At 56.1% G+C, this 18069-nt stretch overlaps 1 protein-coding gene across 7 annotated transcripts in view; it reads left to right on the top strand.

The window, feature by feature from the left end:
• HSPG2 (heparan sulfate proteoglycan 2) overlaps positions 1-18069 on the top strand; it is a 101690-nt gene that overhangs the window by 57289 nt on the left and 26332 nt on the right. For 5 of the 7 annotated variants that reach the window (XM_036843588.1, XM_036843612.1, XM_036843618.1 and 2 more), the window contains exons 31-50: positions 142-236; positions 550-690; positions 1087-1278; positions 6947-7039; positions 7365-7445; positions 7670-7900; positions 9599-9712; positions 10904-11031; positions 11170-11256; positions 12274-12332; positions 12523-12690; positions 12844-12954; positions 14930-15030; positions 15129-15309; positions 16190-16315; positions 16461-16613; positions 16694-16836; positions 17161-17296; positions 17377-17531; positions 17750-17900. In XM_036843588.1, coding sequence (XP_036699483.1) covers positions 142-236; positions 550-690; positions 1087-1278; positions 6947-7039; positions 7365-7445; positions 7670-7900; positions 9599-9712; positions 10904-11031; positions 11170-11256; positions 12274-12332; positions 12523-12690; positions 12844-12954; positions 14930-15030; positions 15129-15309; positions 16190-16315; positions 16461-16613; positions 16694-16836; positions 17161-17296; positions 17377-17531; positions 17750-17900 — 2646 coding nt within the window. The remainder of the gene's footprint in view (positions 1-141; positions 237-549; positions 691-1086; positions 1279-6946; positions 7040-7364; positions 7446-7669; positions 7901-9598; positions 9713-10903; positions 11032-11169; positions 11257-12273; positions 12333-12522; positions 12691-12843; positions 12955-14929; positions 15031-15128; positions 15310-16189; positions 16316-16460; positions 16614-16693; positions 16837-17160; positions 17297-17376; positions 17532-17749; positions 17901-18069) is intronic. The other 2 variants (XM_036843626.1, XM_036843598.1) reach the window with 1 other exon arrangement.

The raw sequence follows: 18069 nt of genomic DNA, 5'->3' as shown, positions 1-18069 counted from the left end.
TGTATAATGCCTGTGCGTGGTAGGTGTTCAGAAACAAACACTTCCTCTCTCAGGTGGTGAGTTAGATGCCCAGAGGGTGGTGAAAATGGGGATGCTCGGTGGCAGGTTTGGGGTTCCAGCTGTGGCTTCCCTCCACCTCAGGAGACGGCCAGTTGCCAGAGCCAGTTGGCTGTGGCTGTGACCCCCAGGGCAGCATCAGCGACCAGTGTGACTCTGCTGGACAATGCCAGTGCAAGGTTAGTCCAAACCCCTGCCCTCCACGAAGCCCTGAACCGCAGCCACGGCGGTTGCCAGGCCTTCCCTGTCACCATACCCTCAGGGCTGTCCCTGCGCCCCTGCCACCCTTCCTCGCAGGGCCCTTCTCTGCCCTACTGCTCGGGGCCTCGTGGCATGTCAGGCAGCATCTGATGGGAGCCGGGGCCTAGGCATGGGGGCAGCAGGGGCTCCCCAGAACTGCTGGAAGTGGCTGGGAAGCCTCGCTCAAAGGCTGCTGAAGGGGCAAGAGAGCCATCCGAGCTCCCCGCACCCACCTTTCTACCCATCCTCCAGGCCCAGGTGGAAGGCCTCACCTGCAGCTATTGCCGGCCCCACCACTTTCACCTGAACGCCAGCAACCCGGTTGGCTGCCTGCCCTGCTTCTGCATGGGTATCACCCAGCAGTGCACCAGCTCTTCCTACACGCGCCACCTGGTAAGAGCCCCTACACTGCCCCGGCACCGGGGCCTGCCGCCGGCCTCTCCTGGCTCATCACTAGGGCAGGGCAGGTGAGAAGCCTAGCCCAGTGGCATCCCCATTGCCTATGGGGACACCTGTCCCCATGCCTCCATCACTGCCCATGTAAGCACAGATCCCAGCAACCCTCGCCCCCGCCCCTAATGCCCTCCCCATGACCCCATTATTGCTTATGTCATCACTGACCCCAACCCCCTCCTTCCCCCAAATGTCCTCTCCATTTCCCCATTATTTCTGTCCTAGCCCTGGTCTCACCATCCCCCCATTCCCCACTCTAATGCCCAGCCCGCCCCTCCCCCACCAAGGTGCCCGCCCCAGTGCCCAGGCTGACCCCCGTCCTCCTTCTGCTGCCAGATCTCCACCCACTTTGCCCCTGGGGACTTCCAAGGCTTCACCCTGGTGAACCCACAGCGGAACAGCCACCTGACAGGAGGCTTCACCGTGGAACCGGTGCCCGAGGGTGCCCAGCTTACTTTTGGCAACTTCGCCAACCTTGGCCACGAGTCCTTCTACTGGCAGCTGCCGGAGACATACCAGGGAGACAAGGTGTGACATGCAGCAGGGCCTGGCAGACCCTGCCTGATCGCCAGCTCTGAGCCAGGCCCCTGCCGAGCCCTGGGGCCAGCAGGGACTCAGACACGTGTTGACCTCAGAGCAGTTTGGGCCGGCAGGGAGGCATCAGCCATGTCGTGGTTAAGCGTGCAGCCTTTGGGGTCAGATAGGACTCGGTCTAAACCCAGCCCTGCCGCTTCCCAGCTGGCTGCCTTTTGATAAACCTCAGCTCCAAAGCAGCTCGCAGGATTAGCGCTCATGCCTGGTGCATAATAAGTGCTCGCCTGTTAATGACTATTAGCTTTCGCGCAGTTAGTCAACAAACAGGTCCTGAGCGAGGCCCTGGAAACACAAGGACAAATGAGACACAGTTTCAGTTTCATTCATTTGCTCACACATGGAATTCCCTCTGTGCTGTCAGCCCTGTGCTTGGAGTTGGGTATTCTTATTAGAGGTCATATTTACTGATCTCTTACTCTGTGCTGGGCACTGTTGCAAGCACTTTTACATGTCATAAATCACAACTGTATGAGCTAAGTACAACTACTGCCCTATTGCATAAGTGAGAAAACTGAGGTGAGAGAGGTTAGGTGACTTGCCTGGGCTCCCGCAGCCTGAAGGTGGCAATGCTGGGATTCCAACCAGGTCAGAGGCCGCCCTTAAATACTACACTAGTCAGAGTCTTTGCTCCTCCAGAGTCATGGTCTAGCGCGGAGGTGATGTGGCGGTGGTGTTAGTGGCACGGTGGGGCGCAGGGTCTTGGGCTGGACTCCAGGGCAGCCGCCCAAATGGGTTCTGTGAGCGGTCAGAGCCACCTGGGGGCACCCAGGGAAAGTGGGTCTTGGTACAGGCATCCCCTGCTGGCTGAGGCCGGTGTTCAAGCAGATGTGTCCCCACGCCCAGGGCCCCAGGAAGGTCAGGGACACTTAGGAGGGGGTGTTCAAGGTTGCCCTGTCCCTGTTCCTTGGACAGACCCACGTATCCCAGCCTCCTCCCAGGGCTGGCTGCCTTCTGGTCCCTTCTCCCTTCTCCTCCTTTCCTGGCCTCCGTGTCTTCCTCCCTACTGCCCTGCAGCTCCAGACCTTTCACTCTCTCTCTCTCTGACTCCCTCTCCTGGCATTTCCCTGTGCCCCACAGAGGGAGGCATATTTTGCGCGGATGCGCCAGGCTCACCAGGTAGGCCCGCAATCTGAGTGGTGTGAAACTGATGTGACGTGGGCATGGTGTGTTCTTGGATGCCCTCCGCCCCGCGTGGGGAGATGCCCAGTGCCCCGGGCAATATGGGTCCACGTGGACCCAGGTCGTGCCCGATGGCCCACGGTCAGGGCACTGCTGTGCCCAAGCCCTGTGATAGCAGGAGTTAGAACCGGGAGGGGTGTGTGCCTCATCTACAGTGTGGTCGGGTCCTGGTGCCAACTGTCTGTGGCCAGAGTGGTGGCTGAGTTAGCCAGGAAACTAACTTGATGCTAAACCATGTGACTATACCTAGCCCACCAGGTTACCCCAGCGCTGTCTCCCAAGCAGCCTCCATTAACCATCTGTGTGTGTACGGCCCTCCACGGCCTGGAGTTAACCCTGTGTCTCAGCCTGGAGAGGGGAGCATGCGCCTTTCTCCCCAGTCCGCGTGGGCCTTTCTGGCCGCCATATCCCCGGGGAGAGGACACCCCCAGGGCTCCAGCTCTGGGGCTCTGGGAGGGTCTGAGCTGGCCTGTGCCCTCTACCCGTCAGAACCGCACGTCCCTCTCAGAGGAGCAGTTGCGGGCAGCTGTGCCTGCTGGGAGGATCCTGGGGCCCCCACAGGGCAAGGGCCGGACACAGCGGCTGTCACAGGGGACAGCCAAGGCCTGGCTGGGGACAGCCTGTGTCTAGGGCCCCAGGGAAGAAACCAGAGAGCGCAGTCCAAGTAGGAGCTTGGGGCTGAGGCCCTGGCCTTCCTGGGTCATTTTCCCCCAGGCCAGGCCAGGCCCCAACCTGATGCCTGGACCACTCCAGTGTTGCCCTTGGGAAACATTACAGAACTGTGAGTGGCTTGGGCTGGTACCATGGGCATGCACGGAACGTGAGGCCCAAGGAGCCGTCTCGGCACCACATATGCCCCTGGGGCTGCCTCCAGCCCCTCTAGCCTGAGCTTGGGCAGAACTGTCTGCCCCTCTCTTACCAGGGGCACCCACTATATGAGCTTCTCCCCATAGTCTGGGCCCATTCCAGGTAGCTCCACCAGTCTCACGGGGAGCAAAAGGGCAGCAGGTACAAAGGCCAGAGGGTCAGGCATCGGCACTCGTGAACAGATAGCACAGGCGTGGGCGGCTGGTTGGGCCTGGCACGACCTGGGGGCAGGCAGAGCCTCACGGTGTCCTTTCTGTCCTTCTGCTCCTTTCCTCTGCCCTCCCTCTCTCGGTCCCCCAGGTGGATGAGGCCCAGAGGCGGATGGATGCCGAGATCTGGCAGCTCCTTTCCAGCTTTGCTGCTCACCCCCACCCCCCTCCCCAGGGGCTCTCGCCCCATCCCCAGCCGGCAGCTGCTGTGCAAGCAGCTCTGCTCTCCCCCTCCTCCTCCTCCTCCTCCTCCTCCTCCTCCTCCTCTGCTTCTCTGTCTTCCTCAGCAGGCTCTCAGGTATGTGCCAAAGCACCCACCAAGGGACGCCCCCCCCACCCATCATGTTTTCTAGACTTCAGTTTTTTCTGAACCAATTTCACAAATTCTGCCATTTCTGCACACCACTTGGACAGTTATTTACTCCAGTTTTTTCTTTCAACCAATCATATACCAACTCAATTATGCTAGTTTTACATTTTTAAATACACATTAAAATAGCCACTAAATTTTATTTATTTATTTATTTATTTATTTATTTATTTATTTATTTATGGCTGCATTGGGTCTTTGTTGCTGCACACGGGCTTTCTCTAGTTGCGGTGAGCAGGGGCTACTCTTCATTGCGGTGCACGGGCTTCTCGTGGTGGCTTCTCTTGCGGAGCACGGGCTCTAGGCATGTGGGCTTCAGTAGTTGTAGCACGCGGGCTCAGTAGTTGTGGCTCTTGGACCCTAGAGCACAGGCTCAGTAGTTGTGGCGCACGGGCTTAGTTGCTCCGCGGCATGTGGGATCTTCCCCGACCAAGGACTGAACCCGTGTCCCCTGCATTGACAAGTGGATTCTTAACAACTGCGCCACCAGGGTAGTCCCAAAATAGCCACTAAATTTTAAACTGTTCTCTGGTGTGCCCCGTAAATCATCTTGGGATCCACAAGGGGCATAGCACCAGATGTGAGGAGACACCGACCCAAACCACAGCCAGCGAGAGCAGTTGGGGTGTCCGGGTCCAGATAGGGGAGCAAGTTGTCCAAAGAGCTGGGCCAGGACCTGAGCTGTGGGGCTGGGGGTGCGGTTTCTATCCCTCTGCCCTCCCGGGTCTCCCTCTGGGGTCTGTTCTCACCCCCGTCGGGACCATCTCTGCCCTTTTGGCCCCCGACCTGTTCGATCCACTCTCACCACCTGTCCTTCTGTCCTAGTTCTCTCTCTCCTACAAAGGCTTCTCTCTGCTTCCTGAAAGCCTCTATTATTGGCAGCTGCCCAAAGTCTTCCTGGGGAACAAGGTAACAAGGATTTGGGGGGGTGGGGGAATAGGGGTGTCATCAAATCCTAAAATATCAGAGGGCCCTTTGTGAAAACCTTTTATGACACAAATGGGTAGACCAAGGCCCAGAGAGGGGTCCCACATTCAGGTCAAAGTAGGGCTGAGATCGAACCCAGCTCAGCTCTTACCCTTCAGCGAGCCACAGTCCCCTGGCAGAAAGGCTGTCTTAACTGGGAGGTAAGGCACCTCTTCTTCGGTCTCCCTTTACCCTGTATCCAGATCACTGACCTAGCTTTTGGGACTGCATTCATTCATTCAAGAAGCAGTAAGTACTTACTGTGTGCTGTACTGTATATGGGCAGAATAAGACCCTGGCCTCCCAGAGTTCAATGTTAATCTGATTATCATTCCTGTCATGTCGGAATCACCATCATCATCATCGTCATTATTATTAGTAGTATTGCATTTGTACTAGTATTGTTCTAGAAATGATTTAGAGTGCCTCTTAAGAATACACACAATATGCAATAAAATAACATTCAGAGAAGCAGACAAGACAGTCTGGTTCAGGGGGAAATGAAGGTAGGAAGCTTGCTGGAGCCAAGGGTGGAGCTGGGCGCAATGAGGAGTTAGCAAGCATTGAGGCTGTGTGCTCAGCAGGCCCTGTGCTGAGTGCAGGGTTTTACGTGGCCTGCATTACTTAATCCTCATACTACCTTTCAAGGTAGGTATTATTTTTATTCCCATTTCCATAGGAGGAAAGTTGGGCTCAGAGAGGTTAAGTGACTTGTCCAAGGCTGTCCAGCCAATAGAGCTGGACTTGAACCCCAGTCTTAGACTGCAGGGTCTGCTCCCTTAGCCACCCTGCTGTACACACCTGCAGCTTGGTCCTAGACATGGCGATGAACTTGCTGGCATCCAAAGAAAACAGGAAACCAGCTGTTTCATGGTTATCTGGTTATGCCCCTAAATTCCTTACCTCACCCTGAGCTTGTGGAGAACATCCTCAGGGCCTGTGTAGCCCAGGGCCTGGCATGTCATCAGTAGGTGTTTAATAAATGCTCACCAACTAAATGAACACAAATGAGCAAATGGGCTAGGCCTGACACAGTGTGGTATTGACCTGAACAACTGCCCTAGCGGCAGAGGAGAGAAAAGAAAGTCCTGTGGGGCAGAGCTGGGGCCTTGGCTGCCCAAGTGGAAGCCCCCAGCAGCAAACATAAGGCTCTTCCAGTTGTGAGCAATAGGAAACCCGAGCCCAGCTGGCTTGCCCGCAACGAAGAATCTATTGGCTCATGAAAGTACAAAGCCCAAAGATGCCGGTATCAGGCATGGCTCGATCCAGGAGCTCATTAGGACTTTATCTCAGCTGGCATCATTCTCCAGCTTCCCGTCTGACTAGTAAAGGGGGTTTTTCTGTTCCAGTAGAAAGGGCAGAAGTACCAGGTTCACATGTTCATCCCTGCTGGAGCAGAGAGGGGGAGTGGTGGAATGTGCAGATTGGCCAGACCTGGCTCATGTCTCCACTTTAGAGGAGGAGGGGCCGGGCCCCTCAAACCACACAGTCTGCCTGTAGAACATAGTTTCCTTTAAAGGAAACCAGGACTACAGTTTGCAAAACAACGGGGGAAATGGACTCTGAGCAAACAAACAAAAACCACCTGCCCAGGAGGCAAGAGTTCTGAGGGGCAACTTTCAGCATCCCCTTGCCCCCGCCATGGCTGAGAACTTTTGAACCTTCTGCAACCTCCCTGTGGTGGTCACAGTCATTACCTTTGTCTGCTTTATGGGAAATTCCTTTAATGGAAGGGACTTGGAGCTTGTTTGCTGGGATCGTGAGACAATGGGAAATGGGGAACCCCATAAAACAGAACAGAGGCTTCTCAGGGTCACTGCCACCAGGTCTGAGACTGTGAAGGAACTGATAGATGTCCTGTCACTTAGGCAACCGCTGGCCTCTGGTTGGGTGGGGAGGACAGCACGGGTGCAGAAAGGCCTCCAGAGGCTCTGCCCCCTCACCTGTCTGGTCGCACACACCCCAGAGGAGGGCAGAGTCAGGTTGTGACTGCAGGGCTTGCCTCTTGCAGGTGGCAGCCTATGGTGGAAAGCTGCGGTACACCCTCTCCTACACAGCGGGGGCCCAGGGCAGCCCGCTGTCTGACCCTGATGTCCAAATCACGGTGAGCACATGGGTTCCACACCGAGTGGGCAAAAGGGGAAGGTGGGGGCTGGGGGTACCCTCAGTGTTCCTTTCCTTTCAGTCCAGCACTTGGCTGGCCTGGCACCCACCCACTAGTTAGGCCCATGCCTCCGCCCCACCATCTGTTTGGACACTATGTAGGCAGAGGCCCAGCTGCTGGAAGATGGGGTAGTGGGCATGTACCTGACTCCTTTGGGTACATGAGCTTGGGAGATTGGAGAGGTAGGAGACTGGGATTGGGAGAGGAGCCCACTGTCCCCGAGAGCCCCTCAGTTCCCCTCCCAAGCCCACTCATGTCTCCCCAGGGCAACAACATCATGCTGGTGGCCTCCCAGCCAGCACTGCAGGGCCCGGAGAGGAAGAGCTACGAGATCATTTTCCGAGAGGTGAGAGGCACTCGGCCACACCATGTCTGACCCTCTGCACCCTCCACCCTGCTTTGGAGCCTGGCTTTGACACCAGCTACACTGCCTCTCACTCCCCCCATCCTCAGCTAACAGTCCTTGGCCAGTGCCTGGAAGGCAGGGGTTGGGGCTGGGGGCACTGCAGGAACAGCACACAAAGCCCAACTCCCCTCACCCTCATTTGCTGTCTTCCCCCACCAACCCAGGAATTCTGGCGCCGGCCTGATGGGCAGCCAGCCACCCGTGAGCACCTCCTGATGGCACTGGCTGACCTGGACGAGCTCCTGGTCCGGGCCACGTTCTCCTCAATGCCACTAGCAGCCAGCATCAGCGCGGTCAGCCTGGAGGTCGCCCAGCCCGGGCCCTCAGAGGGACCCCGGGCCCTTGAGGTGGAGGAATGCCGCTGCCCCCCGGGCTATGTCGGCTTGTCCTGCCAGGTGAGTGTGACCGGCCCAGATGCCTCTGCGCTAACAGAGCTGGATCAGCAAGCGGTCAACTGGGATTTCCATGGCCACCTGTGATTACTGTCATAACTTTAATATACTCAGCAACATCTCGTTTATTCTTCCCAGCAGCACTGAGAGATGAGTAATTGTCCCCTTTTAACAGATTTTTTAAAAAATGAGGCGCTGAAGGGTGCACAGCTTACCCAAGGGCACATAGCTACACTCTGCAGAGGTTAAGACCCAGCTCATGTTCCCAGGATGCCCGCCAGAGACAGAGAGACAGAGACACAAATTAGCCCAAAGCAGAGCATGGAAATGCCTCAGAGTGGTGAACAGCGTGGATTGGAGTAGCATTCTAGGCAGGGAGGGCAGAATGAGCAGAAGTTCCGAAGGAGGAATGTGTGGGGACATAGCCTGCGATGCAGAAGGGTCACCCCTGGAAAGCTGAGTGGGGGGTGATTCTTCAGGCCTGGAGCAAGGCTCCCTCCAGCGGGGACTGCCAAGCTGCTGAGGGAGTGCTGGGGTCGGAACTGAACCCCAGGAAAATTCCTCTGCCCCCAGTGAATGAGATGGATGGGGCGGGGGAGAGACAGTGAGTCCTATGGGAGGGAAGAGCAGTAGGGGGTGGAAGAGAGGGCAGGCAGTTGGAGGAACTCCAAGAACATTTGCAGGGTTCAGCTGGAGACTGTGAACACGAGGGCAGGGCCTGAGCTGACTGAATCCCTAGGCACGAAGCAGGCTGAATTCCTAGGCACGAAGCAGGCAACCAGTTAACATTTGATGAATGAATGTGGAACTGGGGAAGGGGGGTCGCAGGAGGGAAGGGGGCAGGGCTGCAATGCCAAGTGGGTGGCAGGGAGGTCAAGTATGGAAACAGCTAGCCCCCCACCCAACCAAGGAAGTCCCAGTGGGAAGTCCACATCTCTGCAGCTTTACATCTGTGCACCTTTGCTGTGTCCACAAGAACCTTCAAATCCAAATAGATGAACTTCACGTCCCTTGAAGTTATAAAATTTAACACATTTTGAAGGAAAACCCCTGGGGAAAGCAGAATCCTTGGTGCACGTTTTCCACAGTGAAGCAAAACAGATTTATAAACATCCCTTTGAAATGGTTGGGAGCGAGGGCCTGGAGAGATTTCAAAGAAGGGGCAGCGAATAGAAATTCATTATTTTTGGAACCCATGATTACTCACTTAGGATGTGTGAAAACATCCTTGGTTATATGGGTGCTGCCTCTTTCACTTTACTGAGCAAATGTAAACATAATCATAAAGGTCTTCGAGGACTCATTCCAAATCCAGGTCTCCTGAACCCCCTTTTTCCATCTCAGGGTTACGTTTTTCAATAAAGACCCTGCCAGAAGAATTTTCAGGGATGAAGTCCTGGGGCTGGAGAAGGGTTCTCCATTAAGAATGAACTATTATTTCAGTATATCCAGAGTGACTGGAGATGCCAGGCAGGATGGGGGTGACACTGTCCCAGCTCTGGAGTGTTGGGAAAGTGAAGATGGGGGAGGAGAGCTTCCAAGAGAGGAGGCTGGGGTGGAGAGCTGGGCCTGGAAGTTCCCTGCCAAGAGCCAGTGGGAGTCTAGATGGTGGAGGGGGGATGGAGGAGAGGGGTTCTAGGTCTGCTGTCTCTGGGTGGGACCACAGTGGAGACAGAGACCAACTCTCCTCTCTACCCCCAGGACTGTGCCCCAGGCTACACACGCACTGGGAGTGGACTCTACCTTGGCCACTGTGAGCTGTGCGAATGCAATGGCCACTCAGACCTGTGCCACCCGGAGACCGGGGCCTGCTCGGTAAGATGCAAGCAGGGCCAGGGCAGGGGTCAGCTTGGCTGGGGCTGGGTGGGGTGTCAGGGCTGGCTGTGGGATAGGGAGGGGTTTGGTTTGGATAGACCCAGATCCAGGGGCAAGGTCGTGGGGCACATCCTATGGGGAAAAGCGCCTGGCCCAGCAGGTCTGGGCATCGAGGGGTTGCAGGTATGGTGGGGTGGCCAGAACTATGGAGTAACATCCTTCCTTATAAAGAAAACTTTGGGGGAATTCCCTGGCGGTCCAGTGGTTAGGACTCCACGCTTCCACTGCAGCGGGCACGGGTTCAGTCCCTGGTCGGGGAACTAAGATCCCTCAAGCCGCATGGCATGGCCAAAAAAAAAAAAGAAAAGAAAACTTTGGTTCCTGCTATTTCTTATCACCAAAGTGACACATGTTTTCTGTAGAAGAATCAGCCTATAGAGATAACTTAAAAAGAAAGTAAAAATTCCCTGAAATCCTACCATCTGGAGATAATTACTGTCAATGTTAGACTGTGGAGCTCTTTTGCTCTTTTTCTAGGCAAATATTTATGCAGATTAATATACCTTTCGTTTTACAAATAACCGTAGGATCACTGTGTTTTATGATCAACTTTTTTCACTTACAAGTTCATGATGTCTTTGAATATTTCAGTAGTTTTTTATACCTGAACTTTTCGGAGTGGTGTATGTATAGCTGTCCAGGGTATGTGGTCAAGGACCAGGGGTTGACAGAGCCACAAGCTAAATATGGAATGAGGAATATGCTACGTTAATAAAAGAAACATGGATCTCTTTGGAGGAAAACATAAAACCCACACACGTTTTTACGATGAAGCTCTTATTCCCAAAACTCCGCCCCGACATACTCACGTGGGGACTTTCCTCTGATATTACAGGTATTTAGGTAGAAAAATGTAAGAAATAGAATCAGTATCATCCTTTTTGATAGCTATTTGGATGGGTGCTCTTTTTAATTTTCTCAGTTCTTTTTTCATGGTTTGTTTCCAGCATTTTGCTTTTATAAACACCACTGAGATGAACATCCTGTAGTGAAATCATTGTGCCCCTCTATGACTATCTCTTAAAGATAAGCTCACAAACATGGAATTTTGAGGTCAAGAGATTACAAAATTGTACAGTTTTTGGTAAATTTTGCCAAATAGCAAGTAGCTGACATCCTTGTGCCTCGCAGCAATGCCAGCACAGTGCCGCCGGGGAGTTCTGCGAGCTGTGTGCACCTGGCTACTATGGAGACGCCACTGCTGGAACACCTGAGGACTGCCAGCCCTGTGCCTGCCCACTGACCAACCCAGAGAACATGTGGGTGCCCTTGCTCAAGGCTCAAGGAAGAACTCCCACCGGGGAGTGGAGGGCATTGAACTGACTTTTGGGGGAGAAGTGGAGGGAAGAGGGTGGGGAGTGGGCGTCCCATGGCCTGACCTTTGCCTCTTATCCCAGGTTCTCCCGCACCTGTGAAAGCCTGGGAGCTGGTGGATACCGCTGCACAGCCTGCGAACCTGGCTACACTGGCCAGTACTGTGAGCAGTAAGTTTGCAAATAGAAGGGATAAAGGGAGGGGGCATATGGTAAACTCCTAGGTGAGAGTCCTGGATGATGTTGCTCAGAAAGGTCCCTACCAGGATCATGTCCCTCCCCTGCTCAAAACCCTTCCAAGATTCCCCATTGCCCTTGGGACCAGCACAAGCTCCTTAGGTAGCTTTATCACTCTTCAGTCTCATCCCACTTCTGACACCCAACTCTGTACTCTAGCTGGGCTTCATTTCTTGACTTCTTCATGTTCGTTTCTTTGCATGTGCTATTTCCTCTTCATGGAACATTCGTCACCCTCAAACCGCCTGTTCCTGGCTAACTCCTGTTTAGCCTTCAAGGCTCAGCTTTATTCCCTCATTCAGCACATTTTTATTGAGCATCTACTGTGTGCCATGCAGTGTGCCAAGGTGTTGGAAATAAAGTAATGAGCAAAACAGATTCAGTCCCATCTCTTACAGAGTTTCCCAACTATAGTGGGAGACAAGATGGCGAGTAATCATACAAATACATAGTTAAAACAGTGATAAGTTCGCTGCAGAGTACAGTCTGCTCCAAGGGAATATAGCAGCTCAGCAGTCCCATCCTCTGGGAAGCCTCCTGATTCTCAGGGCTAGATTAGTGCCCCCCCACCATGCCCTCACAACCCCCATAGATGTCCATCACTCTCATTTACATAGTTTCCATGTTAGTTTCCCAACAAGTCAGTTCCATAAGAGCAAGGACTTTATCATGTTTACTGTTATGTTTCAATAACCTTGCATCGTAGTTGCTTAATAAAGATTTGTTGAATGAATGTTTCCCTGAATCCAACCTACTGACATTTCCTCACACTCCCCTTTCTCAGCTCCCAGAGGCCCTGTGGTGGGGCTTTTTTGGTCTCTGAAGTCCTTCCAGAGCTCAGAGCTTCTTCACCCCATACTGGGCAGAGAGCTGAGCTTCTGGCTCCCCAAGTCCACTATGAGGCACTGGGTCCCCTGGGGTCTGACAGCTGGTCCTTGTTCCTCCTTACAGGTGTGCCCCAGGATACGTGGGTAACCCCAATGTGCGAGGGGGCCAGTGCCTGCCACGGGGTAAGTGGGACCATGGTCTTGGGTCGAGGTGATGGGCAAGGCAGGGGACCCATGGAATTTGAGAGATACTAGGTCTGGGGAACAGGGTGAAGGGTGGGGCACGCGAGTCTTTGGGAGGGCAGAGATATCTGAGACAATGGTACATGCTGGGGGCCTCCTGCCTGAATGGCCTCTCCTGTCCCTCCCCCAGCAGACCAAACCCCGCTGGTGGTCCAGGTCCAACCAACTCGGAGCATAGTACCCCAAGGTGGTCCCCACTCCCTGCGGTGCCAGGTCAGTGGGAGCCCACCCCACTACTTTTACTGGTCTCGTGAAGATGGGCGGCCCTTGCCCAGCAGCACCCAGCAGCGACATCAAGGTACACATGGCCCCAGGCCCCTCGGCCATTCCAATGGAAAGGGAGGCACAGGTCTGTCCCTGCCCTACTGAGATCCTGTAGGGACCCACACGCAGGACTGGGTGGGAAAAGGGGTGCATCTGTACTGATGAGCTCCCATCTCCTTGCCACCAGGCTCCGAGCTCCACTTCCCCAGCGTCCAGCCTTCAGATGCTGGAGTCTACATTTGTACCTGTCGTAATCTCCATCATGCCAACACCAGCCGGGCAGAGCTGCTGGTCACTGGTGAGTTTCTACTCCTCTGTCCACAAGACTGCCTGTCCTGGGATGGGCTGCAAACTGCAGACCATCTACCAGAGGGGATGGTGGACGAGGACACTGGCCAGGAAGATGGAAAGGGGTGATGGGTCAAGGCTGATGTTAGAGGCAGAACTGGCAGGACTTGAGTCTGGTCACTGAGGGAGAGAGAAAAGCCTAGGAGTCTGGATTCCAGCAGCTGGGCCGAGTGCCGTTTACTGAGATGAGAGAGGATCCAACGGGAGGGCATCTTCATTTGGGCTCCGCCAAAAGCAGAGGCTGAGGCAAGGATTTGTGTGTACATAGCTTATTTGGGAAATGAAATGAAACAGGGAAGAGAAGGCATCCAATAAACGGTGTGTCATTGAGCACATTACCACCTAGAGCAGTTGTTACTGAACGCAGCCGAGGCAGCCCCGGGAAACTCCAGAGTAAAACATGCTCCTTGGAGCCCCCCTGCCCTCTGCCCTAGGGCCAAGAGAGCTGGGGTATGTGCACACCAGCTCGTATCAGTCACTGACTGGGGCCTGCTCCAGTAGCATCGATTCCCCTGCATTCTGCCCCACCTCATGGGCAGACACGATGGTCACCAGTGGCCTGAGAAAACCCTCATGCAAAGAAATGCAGCGGCTGCAGAAGTCAGGCAGGTTGGTTCTGGAGTGACAAGGGGACATGGGTGGGGCACCAGCAACACCTGCCACCAACAGGTCCGAGGGAACCACAAGTTTGGTTTTGGACTTGTTAAAGTTTGAGAAGCTTGGGGAAACATTGAAGTAGGTACATCAGGTGGGCATTTGGATATGTGAATCTGGAACTCAGGAAAGAGGCCCTGGCCAGAGAAATGAATTTGGGAGCTGTTGGCATAGGGATGGGGCAGGATGAAATTACCCAGGAGAGTGTAGCTCGAGGACAGGGCCCAGAACAGAGCCCCAAGGAGCTCCAACTGGAACAAATGGAGGAGGGAGGACAGCAAGAGAGTGAGCAGGGGCAGCCAGTAGACAGGAGGAGGCCGGGGGAGGTGGTGAGTTGGAAGTCAAGAGGGGAAACGACTTCCCGGAGAGAGTGGCCGGCCTCACCGGATGCCCCGGGAAAGTCAGCTACAGACAGAGAAATAACCCTTGGAGGTCATGCTTTGACAAGAGCGGTTTGCAGTGGAGAGAAGGGGTAGAGACTGGATGGGAGTGAGGCAAAGAAGGGATGGGAAGGCAACCAGTGTAGACAACTCTTTCAAGGCTCTTGGCTCTGAACGGAGGCCAAGAAATGGGGCAGTAGCTGAGGGGTGTATAGGGTCAAGGGAGCATTTTCAGAGATGGAAAATCCTAGAACACATTTGTCTGTGGAGCAGAATGATCCCATGGGGAAGGAAAGGAGAGGGCACAGCAGGGGGAGGGGGTCCTTGGGAGGGGCTCCAGCACTCAGGAAGGGGAGTTCAGGTGGGGTGGGAGGTGGGGAGAAGTCTCATCCTTCAGGGACCAGGAAGGAGGGAGGTGGGTAGATTTGGGAACGTGGAAAATTCCTGACTAATTGTTTCAGTTCTCTCAAGAAGCGTGAGTTGAAGCCATGGAAGTGGAAGGGGGTTTCAGGAGGGTGGAGAAGCTGGGAGCAGGTGTGAAATGGTTGTTTGGGAGAATAGAAACTCAAACCAGACAGAGAAGCCCAGTTGGAGTGAAGTGTGAAGTGTTAAGAGCTCATTTGTGGTCTGTGATCATGAATTGGAGCCAAGGGGATCATGGTGTGATGTTCTCTGATCACAGCCTGCTGGGTGCTCAGTGCCAGCAGGAAGAAAGTAGATGATGGGTTTCGGCCAGGATGAGGGAGGGCGGTGCCAGGGAGTGGAATGGAATCTAAGCCAGACTGGGAAGGAAGTGACATCCGGATGGGGTGATGAAGAGGGAGAGAAAGTGGCCACAGCACAGCGGCCTGGCCAGCAGCCAGCTCACTGGGGGAACTCCCGTCCCGGCAGAGGCTCCCAGCAAGCCCATCACGGTGACGGTGGAAGAGCAGCGGAGCCAGAGCGTGCGTCCCGGAACCGACGTCACCTTCATCTGCACAGCCAAGAGCAAGGTGGGCGGGGCAGGGAGTGGGCATCGGTGAGGATCTGTCTTCTGGGGTCTCCAAGCCCCACCCGGACCCCCACCCCATCTCCCTTGTCCTGCCTGCAGTCTCCGGCTTACACCCTGGTGTGGACTCGCCTGCATAATGGGAAACTGCCAGCCCGAGCCATGGATTTCAACGGTATCCTGACCATTCGCAGTGTACAGCCGAGTGATGCGGGCACCTACGTGTGCACTGGCTCCAACATGTTCGCCATGGACCAGGGCACAGCCACGCTGCACGTGCAAGGTACACCGTTCATGGCCATGCCTGACCCACCCAGTCCTGGCCTTCCTCCACACCCACCAAGACCAGTGACTATTCCTTCATTCAGCTGACAGTTTCTGAACTACAGTATGGCAGGTCCTGGCCTAGACTCTGAAGAAACAGGGGTGGGAGGGGACAAAGAGGAGCTCTGCCCTCCTGCCCTCCATGTTCTGTAAGGAACAAGTGGACAAACAACATAATTACACGGGTGACCAGTGCTGGGACAGGAGTAAACAGAGTGATAGGAAAGTGAGAAATGAGGTGGGAGAAGGGTGAGCTATTCTCCGTGGGGTGGTTGGGGAGGGCCTCTCTGAGGAGGTGACATCTCAGCTGAGACCTGAAGGAAAGAGAAGGTGTTCGGCCACATAACAGCTGGCGGACGAAGCAGCATGTGCAAAGGCCCTGAGGCAGGAGCATGTTGATGTGTTTGAGGGACGCAAGGCCAGCGTGGCTGGAGCCATGGAGGGGAGGGTGGGTGAGGGACTTGAAGATGTGGGCAGAGGTGAGTACACGCAGTGGGTCACAGCAGAGAATTCAGATTTTGTTCTAAAAGCCACGGACAGGTCTTAAGTGGAGAAGTAACAAGACCCCACTGACATTTTTTTTTTTTTTTTGGCCACGCCATGTGGCACGCGGGATCTTAGTTCCCCGACCAGGGATTGAACCCGCGCCCTCAGCAGTGAAAGAGCAGAGTCTTAACCCCTGGACCACCAGGGAATTCCCCCCATTGACATTTTAAAGGCTCCCTCTGGCTGTTCTATGGCCACGAGGGGATAGAGTGGAAGCAAAGAGAGCGGCAAGGAGGCTGTTGCCGTGGGTCCCTCCCCACCATGACCACGTACACTTCCTCCTCCCTCGTCAGCCTCGGCCACCCCGTCTGCCCCCGTGGTCTCCATCCACCCGCCACAGCTCACAGTGCAGCCTGGGCAGCTGGCTGAGTTCCGCTGCAGTGCCACAGGGAACCCCACGCCCACCCTCGAGTGGACAGGTGAGGCCGTGGCGGGAATGACAGTCTGGGCCTGGCTCTCCTGCATGTGGGGGCCAGCGGCAGGACTGTAGGCTGTGGACTTCAACCCCTGGGGGGCCTGGCAATGCCAATCCCAGTGGGTGCTGACCCCACCTCTCCATGTCAGGGGGCCCCGGTGGCCAGCTCCCTCAGAAGGCCCAAATCCATGGCGGCATCCTGCGCCTGCCAGCCGTCGAGCCCTCGGATCAAGCCCAGTACCTGTGTCGCGCCCACAGCAGCGCCGGGCAGCACGTGGCCAGGGCCGTGCTCCACGTACACGGTGAGAGGATGGGGCTGAGGGTGGGCGGTTGGGAGCTCATGGCGGCCCAGAGAGGTGTTCTCACAGGGCTCTGTCTGCAGGGGGCAGCGGGCCTAGGGTCCAGGTGAGTCCAGAGAGGACCCAGGTACATGAAGGCCGCAGCGTCAGGCTGTACTGCAGGGCTGCGGGTGTGCCCAGCGCCACCATCACCTGGAGGAAGGAGGGGGGCAGCCTCCCCCCACAGGTGAGGATATCCGTTCAGGCCAGGCCCACGGGCTCAGCCGAGTCCCAGCACTTGCCACCTGCCCCTCCAATCTCCTCTTCTGGTTCCCTTCACTTACAAGATGGTGCCCTGCTCAGACCTCCCGCTCCGTGCGTCCCGGCGGGTGGCAGCCGTCAGCCTCCTGCTCTGCTGCCTGGCTCGCCCTCCTTGGTGCCCAACTGGGGCCCTAATGTTGGCTCGGAGCTTGCCTCTACTCTTTATGCCCCCTCCTCCTGCCTTCCCTGGCTAGCCCTTGCCAGGCTGCCTCGGGCCCTCGGGCGGCTGACCCTTCTCGCTGTGTGGCAGGCCCGGGCTGAGCGCACAGACATCGCCACGCTGCTCATCCCAGCCATCACCACCGCCGACGCCGGCTTCTACCTCTGCGTGGCCACCAGCCCCGCGGGCACCGCACAGGCCCGGATCCAAGTGGTCGTCCTTCCAGGTGCGGGGCCGTGGGGCTGAAGGAGGGGGAGGGCAAGCCAGGGTCCCCCCGAGGCCTACTCACTCCCCCTCTGCTCCCAGCCTTAGGTGCCAGCACCCCGCCAGTGAGGATTGAGTCCTCATCACCTTCCGTGACTGAAGGGCAGACACTGGACCTCAACTGCATGGTGACAGGGCTGGCCCACGCCCAGATCACGTGGTACAAGCGAGGGGGCAGCCTGCCTCCCCACACCCAGGTACGAGGGCCCCTGAGCCCGTGGCAGGGGACCTGGGGGTGGTCCTCCACACAGCCTGGCACTCCGCACTCTGCACGAGCAGGGCCCGCCCTTATTTCCCTCCCTCTTCAGCTTCCCATGTGGGGCGGCTCCGAGCAGAGGCAGGCACTGAGGCGCAGAGGGAGCGCTGACCGCGGCCTCTCCCCATCCTCACGTGCCTCTGTCCTTACCCGGCCCAGGTGCATGGCTCCCGGCTGCGGCTGCCCCACGTCTCCCCAGCTGATTCTGGAGAATACGTATGCCGCGTGGAGAACGAGTCAGGCCCCAAGGAGGCCTCCATCATCGTCTCTGTCCTCCACGGCAGCCATTCGGGCCCTAGCTACACCCCAGGTGAGGGGCCAGTGGGGCTGGGTGGGGGCCGAGCCCTCCGACCTCCCCTCTGTTCCCAAGGATGGTGCCTGTGGTCTCTTCGATGCCATCAGGACAAGAAGAGGCGCTCCAGGCAGGCTTCAACCCTCCACTCCCTTGAAGGAGAGATGAGGGGACTGAGGGTGGGGAC

The sequence above is a fragment of the Balaenoptera musculus genome, chromosome 1 (assembly GCF_009873245.2).
Source record: "Balaenoptera musculus isolate JJ_BM4_2016_0621 chromosome 1, mBalMus1.pri.v3, whole genome shotgun sequence".
In the NCBI taxonomy this organism is placed as follows: domain Eukaryota; kingdom Metazoa; phylum Chordata; class Mammalia; order Artiodactyla; family Balaenopteridae; genus Balaenoptera; species Balaenoptera musculus.
This window is presented reverse-complemented; position numbering and strand designations above follow the sequence as displayed.